This window comes from Trichoderma citrinoviride (genome assembly GCF_003025115.1).
Source record: "Trichoderma citrinoviride strain TUCIM 6016 unplaced genomic scaffold BBK36scaffold_1, whole genome shotgun sequence".
Classification (NCBI taxonomy): Eukaryota; Fungi; Ascomycota; class Sordariomycetes; order Hypocreales; family Hypocreaceae; genus Trichoderma; species Trichoderma citrinoviride.
Genome location: NW_020194709.1, coordinates 2468417 through 2485921, shown reverse-complemented (window position 1 = coordinate 2485921; position 17505 = coordinate 2468417). Strand labels below are relative to the sequence as shown.

At 55.2% G+C, this 17505-nt stretch overlaps 5 protein-coding genes across 5 annotated transcripts; 4 read left to right on the top strand and 1 right to left on the bottom strand.

The window, feature by feature from the left end:
• Nucleotides 1–1141: 1141 nt before the first annotated feature.
• Nucleotides 1142–2989, top strand: BBK36DRAFT_1109217 (MFS general substrate transporter; the record flags this gene model as incomplete). Its single annotated transcript, XM_024889446.1, has 3 exons — nt 1142–1327; nt 1444–1517; nt 1579–2989. 3 exons carry the CDS (start codon nt 1142–1144, stop codon nt 2987–2989), a joined length of 1671 nt encoding a protein of 556 aa, XP_024754120.1.
• Nucleotides 2990–4129: 1140 nt separating this feature from the next.
• On the top strand, nt 4130–4876 carry BBK36DRAFT_1107457 (HIT-like protein; the record flags this gene model as incomplete). The annotated part of the gene is made up of 2 exons (XM_024889253.1): nt 4130–4192; nt 4328–4876. The coding sequence occupies 2 exons, from the start codon at nt 4130–4132 to the stop codon at nt 4874–4876; spliced, it is 612 nt and encodes a 203-aa protein (XP_024754119.1).
• A 3711-nt stretch (nt 4877–8587) lies between these two features.
• On the top strand, nt 8588–10733 carry BBK36DRAFT_1134065 (MFS general substrate transporter; the record flags this gene model as incomplete). The annotated part of the gene is made up of 3 exons (XM_024892186.1): nt 8588–8657; nt 8727–9092; nt 9146–10733. The coding sequence occupies 3 exons, from the start codon at nt 8588–8590 to the stop codon at nt 10309–10311; spliced, it is 1602 nt and encodes a 533-aa protein (XP_024754118.1). The 3' UTR covers nt 10312–10733.
• A 298-nt stretch (nt 10734–11031) lies between these two features.
• On the top strand, nt 11032–12431 carry BBK36DRAFT_1134064 (TPR-like protein; the record flags this gene model as incomplete). Its single annotated transcript, XM_024892185.1, has 2 exons — nt 11032–11068; nt 11190–12431. The coding sequence occupies exon 2, from the start codon at nt 11201–11203 to the stop codon at nt 12428–12430; it is 1230 nt and encodes a 409-aa protein (XP_024754117.1). The 5' UTR covers nt 11032–11068; nt 11190–11200.
• A 349-nt stretch (nt 12432–12780) lies between these two features.
• On the bottom strand, nt 12781–14396 carry BBK36DRAFT_1108939 (hypothetical protein; the record flags this gene model as incomplete). The annotated part of the gene is made up of 4 exons (XM_024889420.1): nt 12781–13607; nt 13675–13759; nt 13832–13941; nt 14003–14396. 4 exons carry the CDS (start codon nt 14394–14396, stop codon nt 12781–12783), a joined length of 1416 nt encoding a protein of 471 aa, XP_024754116.1.
• Between the last annotated feature and the right edge of the window lie 3109 nt (nt 14397–17505).

The following is a 17505-nucleotide window of genomic DNA, read 5'->3' as shown; positions in this document are numbered from 1 at the left end:
ATTACGCTCTCCGGACCAATCGCCAGCTCTGCCCTCCTTTTCTCTCTGCAAACAACTCGAAACCCAATCCAAGGAAGCGTGTCGCCAGTCTCCGCTCTTTTTTCCTGCATGGGGCTTCTGTCCGTGTACCCGGATAGGCTGGAAAGCTTGAGCCTTGCTTGATTCTGGTGTGTGTGTGTCGTTATCGAAACCGCAATCCAGGCACGATCCTAGTCCGTGATCGCGGGCGAGGCGTGGGATACAGAGTAGGCAGCGTCATCGATTCGTCAACTGGTTGGCCGACTGCTGCATGCGACTTGCTGCGCTGGTTCCGCTTCAATGGATTTGCCCACTCCTCGAGGGCCGATTGTTCTGCTGCGTTTGCATTTGCGTTGGGAAGAGGTGCAAAAGAGGAGTTTCATCAAGGAAAAGGAACCCAAAGACGAACATTAAGGGAGATAGTACCGTCGTCACCACTCCATCCGTCCGGGGTCCGTGATAGATAGTGGCCTCTCCCACCCAATCCCCAGCCCTGGTGTTTTGTCTGTCTGCCCAAAGCTTCCTCCTCCTCTCTTCATCTTCCTCCTCCTCTTCTGGGGTCCCCGGCTTTCGTTTCCGAATCCACTGGCGGCCGTCCACGCGATTTAAACCCACGTTGCTTGCGTCTGGTCTTGCTGCGTTGGTTCCTCGGCTCCACCCCCTTGATCCCATTCCCATCCCATTCCCATCCTCATCCTCATCCTCATCCCCCATTCCTCTTCCCCCATGCCCAGGCCCCCGTCTGCTGGGATTCCCTGCATGTAAGCTCTTACTGTACCTCCTTCGGTGCTTCAGAAAATAGCAGCACTCAATCGTCAATCTCTCTTCCTCCATCACCAACGGCTTCGTCGCCCCCTCTTCGCATCATCCTCGCCCATCGTATGCCTTGAACAGAGTATAAGACACACGCCTCCCCTGCTGCCATAGAGAGCCATAGCTGGAGGTCCCGTCCCGGCGAGAAATGGGACAGAGGCAAGGCTTGTGTCACTATCACACATCCGGAGGCTTCTCTACAGCCTTGCCGACCTGATTGAGCCGGCGCGTCTCTGCCGACATCATCCTTGTTGCTCAAACACCAACGACTGTCGCGATATCTAGAGCGCTTTCAGAGCATACGCACAAAATGGCTGGACCAAAGCGGATAAGCGACGACCGGAGCCCGAGCCCGACGATTCGCGAACTCGACGACCGCGACTCGGATGTCACCGAGACGTCGCAATTGCTCAGCCCCCAGGACTCGGGAGCGTCAAAGAACGGATGGGACAATGATGTTGATTTCCAGCATCTGCCCTGGTGGCGCAGGCCGTCTGTACGTTTCGCCCTCTATAACAGCTCCGCAGAGTGCGGATAAGACAGATATACCTTGGCTATCGTGTCCATAAAGGTGATCCAGCTTCATGTTCGCTGACAAGATGCGCCTCACAGGTATTCTGGCTCCTCGGCCCATATGCCGTCTTCACTCTCGCATTCGGCGGCATCATCGTCCCCAAACTCAATCTGTAAGCATCATCAAACTCATAATTCCGTTGATCATCTCATTAATGTTACGGCGTCATACAGCATCCTCGACCTCGTCTGCAAGCAGTACTTTGCCGACCAGCAGCTCCTCAACCCTCACTTCACCTACAAGCCCATCGTCCTCGGCTCCGACAACCCGCAGTGCAACATCCCCGAGGTCCAGCGCAACGTCGCCACCTTCATGCTGGGCATGAACCTCATCATCGGCGGCCTCAGCGCCATCGTCGCCCCGAAGCTGGGCCAGCTGTCCGACCGCTACGGACGCCGCAAGCTCATGGCTCTCGCGTCCTGCGGAGGGCTCGTCAGCGAGGTCGTCACCATCCTGTGCGCAAAGTATCCTCTGGTCTTCAACTACCGGTGGATGTTGATCGGTGCCATGTTTGATGGCATCACGGGGTCCTTTACTGCCGGAAGCATTCTCAGCCAGTCGTACACCAGCGACTGCACTCCCCCCTCCAGGAGAGCCGTGTCCATCGGCTATGTCCATGCGTGCCTCTTCACCGGCCTTGCCCTGGGTCCCCTTCTGGCCGGCTACTTTGTCAAGTGGACCGGGTCCATCATCTCCATCTTCTACGTCGCCCTGGGCTGCCATGCATTCTTCATCGTCTTCGTCCGCTTCATCCTGCCCGAATCCCTCTCGAAGCGACGACAACGCCTCGCCCGCACCAAACACGAGGCCGACCAAATCATGCTCCCCACTCGCTTCGCTCACAACCCCTTTGCCGTCTTCAAGGTCCTCTGGCCCACGGGACCAGGCACCTCGTCGAGGCTGCGCATCAACCTCGTGGCGCTCTCCATCGCCGACACCATCATCATGGGCTCCATGATGGCCGTGGGCAACGTCCTCATGCTCTACAGCGAGTTCATGTTCGGCTGGGGCAACTTTGAGACGTCGCGCTTCATCTCCGCCCTGTCCATGGTCCGCGTCGCCGTCCTCATGGTCGTCTTCCCCATCATCAACTACATCTTCCGCATCCGCCCCGCCGCCAAACGCCAACGCGAATCCGGCGTGCCTCACATGGAGAAGAATGCCGGCGCGGACCACCTCGACGTCTGGATCCTCCGCTTCGCGCTCGCCTCGGACGTGCTCGGCTGCGTCGGCTACACGCTCGCGCGCAACCAGCAGCTCTTCTTCGCCAGCGGCATGGTCACCGCCCTCGGAGGCCTGGGCAGCGCGACCGTCCAGGCCGTCGTCACCAAGCACGTTCCCGCCGCGCGCGTCGGGCAGGTCCTCGGCGCCGTGGGCTTCTTGCAGGCGCAGTCGCGGGTTGTCGGGCCTTTGCTGTTCAACGGGTTGTATGCGATGACGGTGGGGACGTTTCCGCAGGCGATTTTTGTGCTCTTGTGTGGACTTTTTGGGATTGGGTTGATATGTGCTTTCATCATCAAGCCCCATGGTATGTCTGATCTCTCTGTTCAGGTTTCGAGTTTTCCCATCTTTTTCAGGTGCTAACAAAGGGGGGAAATGTATAGTCCATTGGGAGGAAGTCAGCAGCGAAGAAGACGAAGCAGAAGCAGACCAAGACCCGGCCCGCTTCGCCGCCAACGCAGGGCAACTGCTCTCCGCAGGCGACGATTCGAATTTCATCTAGACAAAAGCAGAGGATTCTGACAAGGTGCTTTTCGCGAGCGACTGCTCTTCTTTTCTTTTGTCATTCTGAGAGGTGGCTTTGGTTTTCTTTCGTTGGGTGGCGAGGAAGATGAGGAGGACGATGTAGAACCATTTGGGCATGTTGTTACGGATGAGCGGTATGGATGTATGTATGCTTGGTTTTGTTGATGATGGTTTGGCGAGGTATATTTGTCTTGTTTTCTTGTTATTCCTCTTTTTTTTCCTTTTACCTCCATATAGTTCATGAGATGGAGATGTTTGTTAGAATGATAGAAGATACCAATACAGCAAGGAGTAGACGCAACAGATTCAACAAGAGATTCAAATTCGAAATCCCCTCGCCTCTTCTTATACTCCATTGAACCAATTCTTAGCCAATCTCTCGAAAACCTGTTAGTACGAATATCTCTAAAGGCAGTGCATCAATAGCAGATGAAGCTGTCATCCAAAACCTCAAGGTTGATGCCAATCAGTGCTCGAGTCGAAACACCCCACACTCAGTTGAGCCCAATCAATCAACCCACTTGCTTCTGCCCCGCGCTCCCCCCAGCAAGCTTTAAATCTCACGAAATCTCACTCTCACATTTTCTTACATCTTACCCCATCCGTCATCCCCCCCACGAGAGCAAGCTTTGTCAAGTGGTTCTTATATAACACCGCACTTTCTTTACATAAACCTCATGAATCGGCTCTTCCAATCCTTGTGGCGTGCTTCACATTCAAGTGAGTCGAATTCAACAAGTCGCCCGCTATCTGATCAAACAAAAGAGAGGCAATTGGAGGCTGGCTTAAGCCCAAGAAGCAAAAGATATTGAAACTGACTGATGCGGCATCGTAGGTTCATCAGCTCCAAGACTGCATTTCCTCCGAGCGGCCCGATCTTTAGCTGCCCGACCGCGTTGTTGGTCAGATCCTTCAATTGGAGCGTTTAATAATCATCCCAAGGGTTTCGGAAAGCCTTCTTCGTTTGTGAGGGGCGTCATGACTTCGACTAATACGGAGGGGATGACGATCAAGTTTGGGCCCTTTGAGGTCACGAAGCAGGTATGTATGCACTTTGACAACAAAACCATGCCCAGCTGCCTTTCTTGTCTTCCTCTACGACTCAAACCCCCCAAATGTCACCATGGGCAGAAACAACCATTGTGTATCAGGCTCGGAACTGAGAAGTGCCGCCAGGTCTTTTTGACAACACCTCACTCCTACGGCCTCGTCAACCTCAAACCCCTCCTCCCAGGGCACATCCTCGTCTGCCCGCTCAAGCCTCACGCCCGCCTCCTCGACCTCTCCCCCGCCGAGACAGCCGACCTCTTCGGCACGGTCCAGCTCGCCCAGAAGCTCCTCGCGCGGCTCTACTTCCCGGACCCGTCGGACCCCGCGTCGGGCAGCTTCACCGTCGCGCTGCAGGACGGCGCCGAGGCGGGCCAGACGATCCCGCATGTGCACGTCCACGTGATCCCCCGCGTCAAGGGCGACATGGGCGACGAGGCCATGGACGAGATCTACGTGCATCTGTCGAGCGAAAAGGCCAACGTCGGCGGGGCGCTGTGGGATCGGGAGCAGCAGCTGCAGCAGAGGCCCCGGCCGGGGGGCAAGATACCGCGGATCGAGGACGCGGAGCGGAATGCCAAGACGATGGAGGAGATGGTTGAGGAGGCGGAGCGGTACAAGGCGGCGCTGGGGGAGATGGGCATTGGCAACTCTGCGAGGGGAGGGGAGCGGTTGTGAGATGCCAGTTGCTAGAGAGCAGGCCTGCGACAGAATTCGAGAATGTATCTAGACGTGTCACGATCTTTCAACTTTTAAGCATAGATGAAAAGATCAGTTAGCGATATGCCTCGTCTGGAGATAGTCCCACGCGCGACACGGGTTTGTTGTCCTGTGGAATAAGCGCCAATGGACCCCATACACGTGAAGTTGACTTTTCGTCGTCTTGTCAAAGCTTCAAGCGCTCGACTGGTGGCGTTCAAGCAGGCAACATTGAAAGATGGCTATGAAGTCAAAATTGTTTATTGAGAGCGAACATCGCCCACATCGCTGCGTTCATCTCGTATTGGCGGGACAGTGCATGCTGCGGCTCAACAAGAAAAGGAAACACTCAGGAGGCAAGGGCTGTGCGTTGTTGCAGCGAAGGTTTTCTTGAACGTTGCAGTCACCTTCATGTTGTCGAATGCAACACAGACATTGCAGCTTCACACCACAAACTCAATGCAGTCGGAACAGCCGACGCTGACGCTGATCGCACCCCGAGACCGGCGAGGCGGCCCTCGGCCGGGCAGCACCGCCGTTGCCGAGAGGCGGAAGAGGCGTAAAGTCTCCTCAAGCACAGAACCGGATACTTTGTCCTAAACCTTTTGTTGCTCGTGTCAACAGGAGTTGTCAGGAACAATCAGCGCCGCATCAGCCAAGCAATGCATAGGTTTTCCAACGGTACGGGCAGAGGGCGTTCAAGTTTCGAAGCTTTGATCACCGCCTCAGCCAACAACTTACACGTAATGAATGTGTCAATTCATGCTCTCAGCCCATCTGATGTCGAAAAGATTGCTCCACCCAGTGTGCCCCAGCCTGGCCCAGCCCTCGGGAGCTAGTGCAAATTCTCTGTCTAGTCGTGCTCGATAGATGCATAAGCAAGGGCTTGTGCCATGGGCCCTTGCTCGATTCTCTTATTCCCAGTGGCTCCAACCACGAGAGTCGAGGAGGAGGGGGTGCGTCAGGACCCTCAGGGTTTCGGCACTGCAGCCTGTGGGTGTGTCTTCACACGCCAAGATCCGCGTCGGCGGAGGCGGCTTCCCGGGTCGGGCGTTCAACGGCCTGTTTGCCTCGTACGTCGTGCTCGCCTGCGCTCTTCGTGTGTTCTGGATCGAGACACCCGCCTGGGGTGGCTTCCGGCGGGTGCCTTCGGGAACCGGTCATGAGGCAAGTTGGACAGGCATAAGGCAGTATCCATTGGACCAGCACGGGGAGTCACTTAGCAGACCGCCAGTTTGCATCCGCCAGCGGCGATTCGAGACACATTCCAGACCCAAGGTGAGCGGCGGGGAAGGGAGAAGGAGAGAAGAGGAGGGATGAGGGACGAGGTTCAGCGTGAGAGGGGCGCGAGGCGGGGAACCAACCATCCACCCGGGTGATTTGGGGCCTCATGCCGTGCAGATCCGCATGTTCAACCAGCCATTGCAGCCGGAGCTTCTTGCGCAGGTGGGCGATTCCCCTTAGTTCCCAGAGCTTCTCCGGGCTTCGACAACCTGCAAGATGGACATGGCGCTCAACGAGGCCGGCAGCTCCCCAGAGCTACCATTTCTCCTCACCCTCCTCACCTTCTCTTTCCCCTTTGGCCACCCGACCAGCTGCGGATCGAGGTCTTTAGCGCTGGGAAGCTGCATGAAGCGATCAAATTGGCGCCGAGGGGAGCAAAAGTGTGTAGCGTGACCGAGCAAAACTGGCGCCATGGACCTGGCCGTTGCAGTATTAAGTAATGGCAACTCGAGCCGTTTGGGCGAGGATATCCTGGCCAGCCTCGCCTATATGTACGTATGTATGCACGTACGAGTGCAGACACGAGCATGCAACCCTCTGGTTCGGCTGTCAGTCTTGGGGTTGCATGGCAAGGGAGAATCGAAATTGACCACCAGCTCGCGCAAGCCGAGAGGCGCAAGGGGACCAAATGCGACGGATGAGGTGGGAGATGCTAGCAGAAGAAAAGCAGCTTTGCACTGTGCGCTTGGTGGATTGTACCGGACAGTCGCCCGAATTCGCGGGTCATCGCAAGGCTTCTGTCACTATCACGACTGTCTCTGCGCCATCAGGCGATCTTCCGTGTCTGCGGGCGAGGTCATCATGGCAATCCGATGAAATGCCGTGCCTGGTCAGGTCTGAGACAGAACCTGTCATCTCCAGATCGGAACAAAGAGCATCGCCATCAATTGACCGCGTCACTCCCGGATGAAGCAATTCCTGCGATGCAGCTGATCAGATCGTCGATGAAGGCCTTTCGCAGCTTCGGCTCGTCGGGGCCCTGCGTCAAAGCTGCGCTGCTAAAATGCAAAAGTTGTCGAAAACTTGCCGTCTTGGGTGGGGCGGCGTGGAACAGGGAAGAATCCCCACTGGCCGGTGGCCTCGCTCAATTGCATGGCGCCTCTGCGATATGTGCATATACTGTGTAGTGGCGCCGGTCGGTGCTGCTGCGAACCCGCCAGACGCCGCCAATCGCTGCCAGAAGTCTCCTAGGATCGGAGGGGACGAGGAAAAGTTGCAAGCCTCCGAAGAGCCAATGGCAGCGCATGTGATGGATGGCAGTGTCTTCTCTGGAGCAAGCGACACGAGACCAACAAACAACGTGAAGATGCCACAAGGTGCGTCGTTGGACGGGCAAACGCCGTCACATTTCAGAAGGTCTGTTCGCTTCGACGTTGGCTGATCGCTGCTTGTTAGGGTTGGAGAAGTGAAGAGATTTCATATCATCCTTCCTTCTCCTTCTCAGTGCTGCAACCTCAGCGTCGCATGCTGTGGCAACGATACGGATCTGCGATTCGGAGATGCGAACATGCACAAGGACGGTGAAGCAACGGAGACAGACAGCCGGCCTTCCCCAGACGCGGCGACGAGCCGGACGGAGACAATGCATCGCGAGACTCTGCAGATGGGAGGTTGTAGTAGGCGATGTTAGTATCGTCGTCAGTACTGGGTGGTTGATGCTGCTCCGCCCTCCTACGCAATCTGCCGTTGAACGCAGCGGTTGTGAAACATCATATGCAAGACTTAAAGAGAAGAGAGACAAAGACGAGCGTGTGATTGAACCTTGAATGCTCGAAAAAGCTTCACCGGCTTATCGAGACCCCCGGGGTGCAACGCTTGCGGCTGTTGCCAGAGGCTAATCTGACTAGCGCGTGGCTCGTGCGACCTCGCTTCCTGCATAACTGCCGCAATGCTGCATGCGACCCATCCGTCACCCCCACATGCCACATGCAGCCACAGTCTGCTAAGTGTTTTAGATGCATGTCTCTCTTATCGATGCTCTCAGAGCCCCACCGCGCTTCGGCTATGCGCACTGTCTTTTACTGTGCACGCCCCAAACCTTGATAGAAGTGGTAGAAATAAAGTCCTGCTCCCACCGTTTCTTCCGCCTTCTACCCTCCTCACCATCACCTCTTCATCACCATAAGGCTTCGACTCTTCTTGATCGCAGACCGTTGCTGTGTTCTCGCCTCTCCATGTGCAGAACTTAGCAACACAATACAATCGAACGCATCAAAGAAGCGGATTCTGCCTGCCTGGCGATCTAGATCCACTCGAGTCTCCATCTCCTGATCAGCCTTCCCGAGGCCCAACTCTCGCAACCCGCCTCAGGGACTCGGCAACCTCTCTATACGCACATCAACACACGCACTCTTATCCGTCTGTGCCTGTGTCGGCTGTCGTAAGCGCACACCAAACAAAGAAAACATGGACCTGACAAAGCAGGCTCGTCTTCGCAACCCGGACGACTTCCCGACCCTCCAGCTCTTTCTCCTTGGTAAGTCTTTTCTCTCTTGTATAGTGGAATATCCAACAAGGCATGAGCTTTGGGACTAACACTCTCCAGCCATTGTTCGCCTTGCCGAACCAATCGCTCTCACCTCCATCTTTCCCTATGCCTGGCCTCTGGTCAAGAGATTCAAGATTGGAAACGAGGAAGATGCCTCCTTCTACTCAGGCCTTCTCATCTCTTCCTTCTCCCTCGCCGAGGCCCTCATGGGCATGTACTGGGGCGGCTTGTCTGATCGCGTCGGCCGCAAGCCTGTCCTCATCCTCGGCTGCGTGGGCACCATGCTTAGTATGATCATGGTGGGATTCGCTTCCAACATCTGGATTGCTCTGGCCGGACGCGCCATCGGAGGTTTTCTCAACGGCAACATTGGCGTCATTCAGACCATGGTTGGTGAGCTCGTCACCAAGCCCGAGCATGAACGTAAGCAAAGACCCTTTTCAATGAATCGAATGAACCTGGCTGACCTTCCTCAGCGAAAGCATTCTCCGTCATGCCCTTCGTCTGGAGCATTGGAACCATCATCGGTCCTTGCATTGGCGGAACTTTTGCCGACCCTCACGAATCCTGGCCCGATGCCTTCCCCGTGGGCTCTCTGTTCGAGCGATACCCCTATCTGTTGCCCAACCTTGTCTGCGCCGCTCTTCTGTTCATGAGCATCGTCATGGGCATCTTCCTGTTGGAAGAGACTCACCCCGACATGAAGCCTCGAGTTCTTCTGCCCGCCGACACCTACCTCTCTGAAGAGACGCCGCTGCTGGAGACTTCAGACGCCATGAAGCGCCCGGCGGTGGATCTGCGCGACGAGACCTACGGAACGATTCGGGCCAACGGCAGCAGGAACAGCGGCGAGGAATGCTCCGACCGCAGCTCGAGCGAGGCAGCAGCCGAAAAGACGAAGCCCGCCTCGATCTGGAACCAGCGCATCGTCGGCTTTATCGTCTCGCTGTGCATCTTCACCTACCACTCGATGACCTACGACCACCTCATGCCCATCTTCTTTGAAGATGACCGAGTCTCGGTAAATACTCTCTCCAAATTTGGTGCTTTTTCGCCCTTTTACTCTCCCGGAGGCCTGGGCCTGTCTCTGCGAGAGGTCGGAATGATCATGGCTGTCAACGGAGCCATCGCTCTGTTTGTGCAGGCCGTCATCTTCCCCCTGGCAGCCGAGAAGATTGGTGTTTACCGCCTGTTTCTCCTTGTCACAGTGCTGCACCCCATCGCCTACGCCATTGTCCCCTTTCTCCTTTACGTTCCCGAATCCATCCTCTTCCCCGCCATCTACTTCTGCCTTGCGGTACGCAACCTCCTCTCCATCACTCTCTACCCTCTCCTCCTGATCCTGATCAAAGGGGCCACCCCTTCTGCGAGTGCCCTGGGCAAGGTCAACGGCTTGGCCGCCAGCGCTGGCGCCGCCTGCCGCATGATTGCGCCACCGATCGCAGGCTACCTCTACACACTCGGCAGTCAGGTCGATTGCACCGCCTTGCCGTGGTACTGCAGCGCTCTGGTTGCCGTTATCGGCGCCGTGCAATGCTTCTCCGTCCCCCGAGATCATAACTGCCAGCGATCCGAGGATGACCCCGAGGATCTCTCAACCGCCAGGCCCACTGAAGTTTCAGTCGAGGTTGTCGAGATTTGAAGAAACACAAAGAGACAATCATAAAATGATGCTTTGAGCAAAGAAAGAAGACACAAGAATGATTGAACGGCATCCTTGTAATAGGAGCCGTTTCACGAAGACACCACCTGCAAGTTGCAGTGGTGGAAAAGTTAATCATGATGCACAGGTCTACGCGCGATACAACGGCATTTTGGTTACGGAACGAGGTTCAGATGGTCTATATACCCGATGATTCCTGTCTGCGTTGGTCGGTATTGCTTATGGTTTACAACTTTGGAATGGGTCAAAGGATGTACAATCGGCGCACATAAACTGTGTATTTCGGCGTTTGGGGGGAACCGGAAAAGTGTATGCTTATACTACTAGGCAGTATTTTATCTCTCTCTCGTCCTCATAAAATGAAGAGGACTAGATAGCATTAGAGACTAGACGATATAGTTCAATGTTGAGATCTGTACAAATTGATTGAAAGACCGCTTGGTGGTTGTGAGATGCTGGAACAGATGCGACTACACTGCCGATATGCAGAAGTTTGGCAGCAGGTGCAGAATTTGTGTTGGAAACAATTGAAAACAGATTCAAACATTAAATCATCAGTTTTTGATACACCTTGTTGAAAAGAGATCCATTTCGCATCATTCATGTGCTCTTTTTGGCTGTCGAAGCTGTTGGCAAACGGTAGAATCTTGGGCTACTAAACCACAGACACCAAGCTCTCTCACAACGCAAATTTTTTGACTCATGAAAATTCAACCTCATGCGCCACCTCTGCAAAACTCATCTCTCACGCCCATCTCAGTGAAAAACCCAGCGACATACACAATAACAAACACAACTCACATCTTCATCTCATCCTTCATAACAAAGCATCCAGCAAATAAGAGAAACAAGCAAATCACCACCCACAATGAGCATCGACCAGCTCGCAGACCAAGTCGAGCAGGCCATGCGCCTCGCCAACACAACAACACCCTCCTCAGACGGCAACACCTCCTCCGCCCCAGGCCCAGCCCTCCCTCCCCAGCTGGCCATGAACCGCAACAAGACCGTCGACGAGGTGCTCGCCGACCTCAACAAGTCCCCGCTCTTCATGACCGAGATGGAAGAGGACAACGACGACATCGCCGCCCTGCAGGCCCTCGCCTACGAGGGCTCGCCCCTCGAAAACGCCGCCGACTTCAAGGAGCGCGGCAACGAGTGCTTCAAGGTCCGCGGCTACAAGGACGCCTCCGAGTTCTACGGCAAGGGCATCTCCGTGCTGTTCCTCGAGGAGCGCAAGCGCGCCCGCGGCGAGGTCACCTGCCACCCGGAGACGAAGGAGCCCGACTCCGAGGACGAGATCCGGTCGCAGAGGGAGATGCTCGAGAGCCTGTACGTGAACCGCGCGGCGTGCCACCTCGAGATGCAGAATTACCGCAGCTGCTGGACGGACTGCGCGGCGGCCATCCGCCTCAACCCGCGCAACGTCAAGGCGTACTACCGCAGCGCGAGGGCCCTGCTGGCGGTGGACCGCATCGAGGAGGCCGACGACGCGTGCGCGCGCGGCCTCGCCATCGACCCCGAGAGCAAGAGCCTCCGGAGCGTCGCCGAGAGCATCGTCAAGCGCGCGCAGACGCTCGCCGAGCTGAAGCGCAAGGCGGACGCCCGCGAGGCGCAGAAGCAGCGCCGCGCGCTGCTCCTCAGGACGGCGCTCGCGGCGAGGGGCATCGCGACGCGGACGACGGAGCAGCCGCCCGAGATGGAGGACGCAAAAGTGCGGCTCGTGCCGGACGAGGACGACGCGGCGTCGGAGCTGGCGTTTCCGACGGTCTTGCTGTATCCGCTGCATTTGGAGAGCGACTTTATCAAGGGGTTTCAGGAGACGCACTGCTTGGAGGACCATTTGAGCTACATCTTCCCCTTGCCGTGGGATAAGGAGGGGGAGTATACGCTTGGTGGGGTGACGTGCTATGTTGAGACAAAGGATGGCGGGTTGATCAAGATGGGGAAGAAGGTTCCTTTGCTCAAGGTGTTGAGTGGAGGCAAGGTTGAGGTTGTGGATGACGTGGTCAAGATCTTCGTGGTGCCGACGGGGAAGGCGGAGGGATGGGTCAAGGGATTCAAGGAGAAGCGGGCGGCGGAGAAGGGGAAGAGGTGATGATGGCTGAGGTTGATAAGGAAAGGGTCTTCGGAAGATGTTAGGAAGGTCGGGCACAAATAGGGGTCTCCATTTTCGGAGTGATGGGGTCAAAGAGTTAAGAGTAAAGGGATATAACAGCAGGTGTCGATACTACTACACACTCGTCAACCTCGACGAAACTAGACAACCCAAATACACACAAAGAACAAGTCAAGTCTCAAGCACCTTTCCAGAAGATGACCCAGAAACAAACCCACTGCAAGCGCCAATCCTGTGGGTATCTTGATATCCCATTATTACATAGATGGAGAGTCGAATGGTACCTTCACAATATCACCGACGCAACCCCTCACCCCTAATCGTCGTCCTCAGAAGGAATGTGCCTTGGGTCGTTTCTTTTGGTGGCGCCGCTCAGGAACGTCCTCCTCTGATGACTCCACGACTACCGCAGAGGAAGGCTCTGAATCTCGGGGCTCGCTATGCAGACTCACCAACGCGGCGGCTGCCCTGAAGCGCTCCAGCTCCTGCTGCGGCCGCCTCGCCTCGTATGCCTCAATAAGCGGAACAGGCGAACATGCTGTTCCATCTTCATCATTGAGTCGTCTACGCCGCTTCGGCCGCCACTTCTCTGCTCTATTCTTCTCGGTTCCGCTTGTCTCCGTGCGCAATGATACATCGAAGAACGAGCTCTGCCACTGGAAAGGATTGCGGTCGAGGACAGTTCGGCTGGCAAAGGAGCTTCGGCCCGCTCGGGAGAGGGACTTGGCTTCCCGCGTTTTGCACGCCGTACTTGGAGCCAGAACTGCCATTGGGCGCTGGCGAAATCCAGAGTCGTGAACTGCTGCGAACAAAGGTTGAGGCCGCGCCGGCTGGGGGCGGGACGGCAGTCTGAAGGCGGATGATGTTTGAGACTCTCGTTTGCTGCGCAAAGGGTAGTCTCCAAGCATCACAGGACCATTCATTCCCTCGACAGCTTTTGGCACTCGACTCCTCTGCCCATAGCGGCATCGCTCGACGTCTTCCATCGCTTGCCTGATGATCTGTGGATCGATCACCATCTCATTGTAGTAAGGCGAGTCCGAAGGAGTGCACTGCGACGGGAACGTTGGACCAAAGAGTGGTATTAAAGCACCCGCGATTCCAGCGCAGAACGTTGCGCACACGGCTCTTGCACAGGTGTATGGCATCCAGTATCCTGGAAGAAGAAATCATGAGCCTTCCAGAGACAAAGGGGGGAACAGGGGTTCTTTCGGTGCCCTCACCTTGGGCTGACACTGCACCCCCCGTGATGCTGGGCGATATGTCTCTGAGGCCTGGGTTTTTATCCAGCATCTGCGAAGGTTTGGTCTACTTGAGATTAGTATGTCACCTAAAGGAGAATCCGAACAACATTGGGGCACAAAGATGTTGATTCCCTACCTTTGCATACCCCAAGCACTTGAAGAAAGGAGTCATGCGAACGAGACCGACATTGTAGTCCCACATGACAGTATAATTCAAGTCTTTGTAGCGAAACTCATACTTGAAAGCTGCAGCCGGGCCGCGTTAGACTGCCTGTCGAGCGAGGAATTCGTACCCTGAGGCGCTTACCTTCGATGCTTTCCCGTCCCGTCTTCTCGAAAAAGTCCTTCTTTGAGCTGTTGTATGGAATGTGCTCGCAATTCTGCCGTATCTGTCCAAGGGGTTTAACTTGAAACTGCCGGAGCTCTCGATACGATGCTTGATCGAGATCCTCGAAGGGGGCAAAGTTGACTGGTCCTTGCGGCTTCGACTTGGGCATCCCGACAGGGTTTCCATGAGCCTTGGCCTTTGGCGCTGCAGATGATGCATTTCTCGTGGTTCGCAATGCTTCTGTGGGTAATGATGTCGACGGGGCCGCCATCAGAGGCTCGAACTGTCGATAACTCGTAACAGGCTGTGCAGACGAGGCAGGATTCAACATGGACTGTAGAGGTAGCATCTGTCGACCGGTATTTGCCGGCATCGTATGATCCGGTGACGGGCAAGGCCGAGATGAGCAAGCCGTTTGGAAGACTCAACGAGCAGGGTCGAACTAAACACTGGGCGTAGCCTTTCCCTTAGGATATGGCAGATGTTGGGATGTAGACTTTGATAGCGCTTTCGAAGTCGCAAGCGGCAAGAAGATCAGTTGAGCGCGGCGTGGTAGTCTCAGTGGTTCGGTTATCTACTTTAGCAAACAACAATGAGAGGACAGTAGCTTGTGATGTATCGTCCGCCTGGCTAGGGATCTGGGCTTGATTGTCCGTCAATAAGGGGCCACAGATCCGGGCCACAGAAGAGCTGCGGGGATCTGGGACGTTAAACACTTAACGGTGCGGTCGCCGATCAGGTGCGTCTTTTGGATGAGGTTTGCGCCCCAGACTTCCGGAATGAGGTTTTCGGATTCAAGCGCTCGGGTTTCGGTGTCCAACACCCATGAGCTTCTGCTTCCTGCGTTTGTGAATCTCCGCTACGGCCAGGACATCCGAGGTCTCCCGCAGTAGACCCCGGGGTTTCTAACGGACGTTGGCGGGCCAGGAAATGGGACTTCCAAGAATATCTCGTCGCAGGTTCCCAAAGTAGCGATGGCCGCCAGTGCTTCAAATGTATGTGAATGAGCAGCTCAAAGTAGCTTCAATGGCTTCGGACAGCTTCTCACGAACTTGGTGAGCGGAGAGTATCCTGTTGCTGCCTATTAGACCCTCCGGACGCTGTGTGCTGGAAGAATCAGGATGTCCAGGCCCCCCATGCCCCAAATCGCAGCTTATGAGCTTCGGTTCGCATGCCCAGCAGGCAAATCAGCGGGTATGCGTTGGAGCGCCCCTCGGCTATGAAGCATGAGGGAACTCATCGTCCGCGTAGTCCAGAGGTCCAGATGCCAGTGAGCGGTGGCACTTGCACACAACGCTGTTCAAGACGCATGATCGAGGACCTGTCAATCAAACCATCTCAGCTTCATGACGCCGCTACCACTGCAGACAACCGCCGTTCTCAGTGGAAGACGACGTTACTCTAGATGAGGCATTCCGGATCATCGCTTACCAGAGCAAATGGGCTCGACGAACGCAAATACCGGCTGCCGCACGCATAGCAGGATAGTCACCTGTTTGAATGTCATCTTTTGTCCGTTGACAGAAGCGGCTATCGGATCGGCTGGTTGCATTGGCGGCATCACTGGTCAGTTCTCCCCCAGTCCATTGCGTTCTTTACGAAGCACGGGATAGAGCAAGAGGCTTGGGACTGTGTTCCATCTATCCGTTGACATCTTTCCAAGTATGACAGGATACCTTCGAATCAGCCACGTGTTGGAGCGGCATCATATGGCTCGAGTTTCTGTCTGTCTCGGATAACCATTGGCATCAGGGGATCTTATCTGTAACCTTATTCCTTTCCAATGACGAAGTTGGTTTGCAAATGAGGCATGAAAGTTGCCATTGAGAGCGAGCTTTGAGCAGAAACCCGCGGGATAGGCGTAAGTCCAGACAAAGCCCGTAAGCTAGTGTCAAGGTCAACATGTCCTTCCCTAGCCAGCGGAAGATTCGATCGACAAACACAGTAGGGTCCATGTTACCCATTCCATATCATTCATCTCGGGACAAAGGCCGTGGAGGATGTGTGTACGGGCTCGGGGAAATTCTCCGATGATGCACAAGTTTAATCACCTCGTGAATCCAACTCGGTAGCGGAGGGTTGGGACAAGGATATGATGAAGAGAAGCCCCCTTCCCTTGAGTCATTTCGGCGGCTGAACCGATCGATTGCCAGTGAAGTCGACTCGGAAGTGAGCAGCAGTCTCAAGCATCTAAGCATAACCCTTCCATGTGCGGCTCGCATCAGATCGCCCAGCGGCAGGCCATATCTGTTGCACAAAGCCACGGCATCGAGCAGATGTATCAGAGGGCTCATGCAGCTTTCCAGCACGATTCTGCATCGGGAGTAGTGTCCTCAACGGGCTCGAGTCAAGCCTGGCGGTATACGCACCGCACCTGTCAACGCCTCTTATCATGGACCTGCAGGCTGATTGTCACGGCCCGATGGTTCGGCATGCAACCATCAGTTCCTCGCACTGGTTATTTGCTTCTATGCCATCACGAAATGGAACGTGGAAAACGGAAAGCCGGCGGGGGTGCCATGCCTCGGCAAAGTCAAGTGACCAGTGTTTCTTCAACCTTTTTTTTTCGGAGCAGAATGACAAGGCAAACGCAGAAGAGCGGCGGCACTGGGCTTCCAGGCTCCCGTTAGACTGCCCATGCTTTGACCGGCTGCCCCTCCGTTTGAGTAATGGACATGTTCTAAAGATAACTTGAGTAAAGATACCGGTAGTATAGTTCTCGAACGCTTGGGGCAGCTTTGTACAAAAGAGAATCATGAAAGGAAACGTACCTGACATGGCACAAGGGCCCGTCTATATCCACAGCAGGGGTTTCAGATGATGGCACAGTATTCAAGTGGTACACGGGACATCGAAGGCAACGACAGGTACTGTGTATGTACTCTCCTGCTGTCAGCCTGGGCAGAGAAGACTGAACCTGAGGCGGGTGTTTGCAGACATGGGCATGTAAACGCCCTGTGCTATGCACGGAACCGCCTCGACACTTGCACCGTGCATTCCAGATTCCATCTTGCATGGCGTTTGAGAGCAGATACCGCATTCGGAGAGTAGATCTGATTTGCAGCTGCTGATTGATTTGTTCTGGTGTGTGAAGCAATGCGGCCAGCCGAGAGGTTCTCCCATCGAAAGCAACAGCTCGGAAATTAACGAGGGGGGTCTGTCGAGCACCCTACGCAAGTAAGGTAGATTGACTACACCTTAAGCGCTGGCCATGACGAGATGGAACACTTTTGATCCCGATTTATCCCACCAGCAGCAGTGGAATGGCTGCCGTGATCCATTCCACAGGGTCACACCGTCACGCAAAGGTTAGCTTTTATGTTTGCTGAACCGGTCAGCGAAGCTTCTAGGGTAAGATTGACACGACGGGATCGAACGAGACTTGTAGCGTTGTTCTGGCGTGCAGAGTCGAACTCGGTACGCTCTGGAGACTGTCAAATGATGCTGCAGTCGAAAACTCAGGAGATTTGATGACGGTGTCG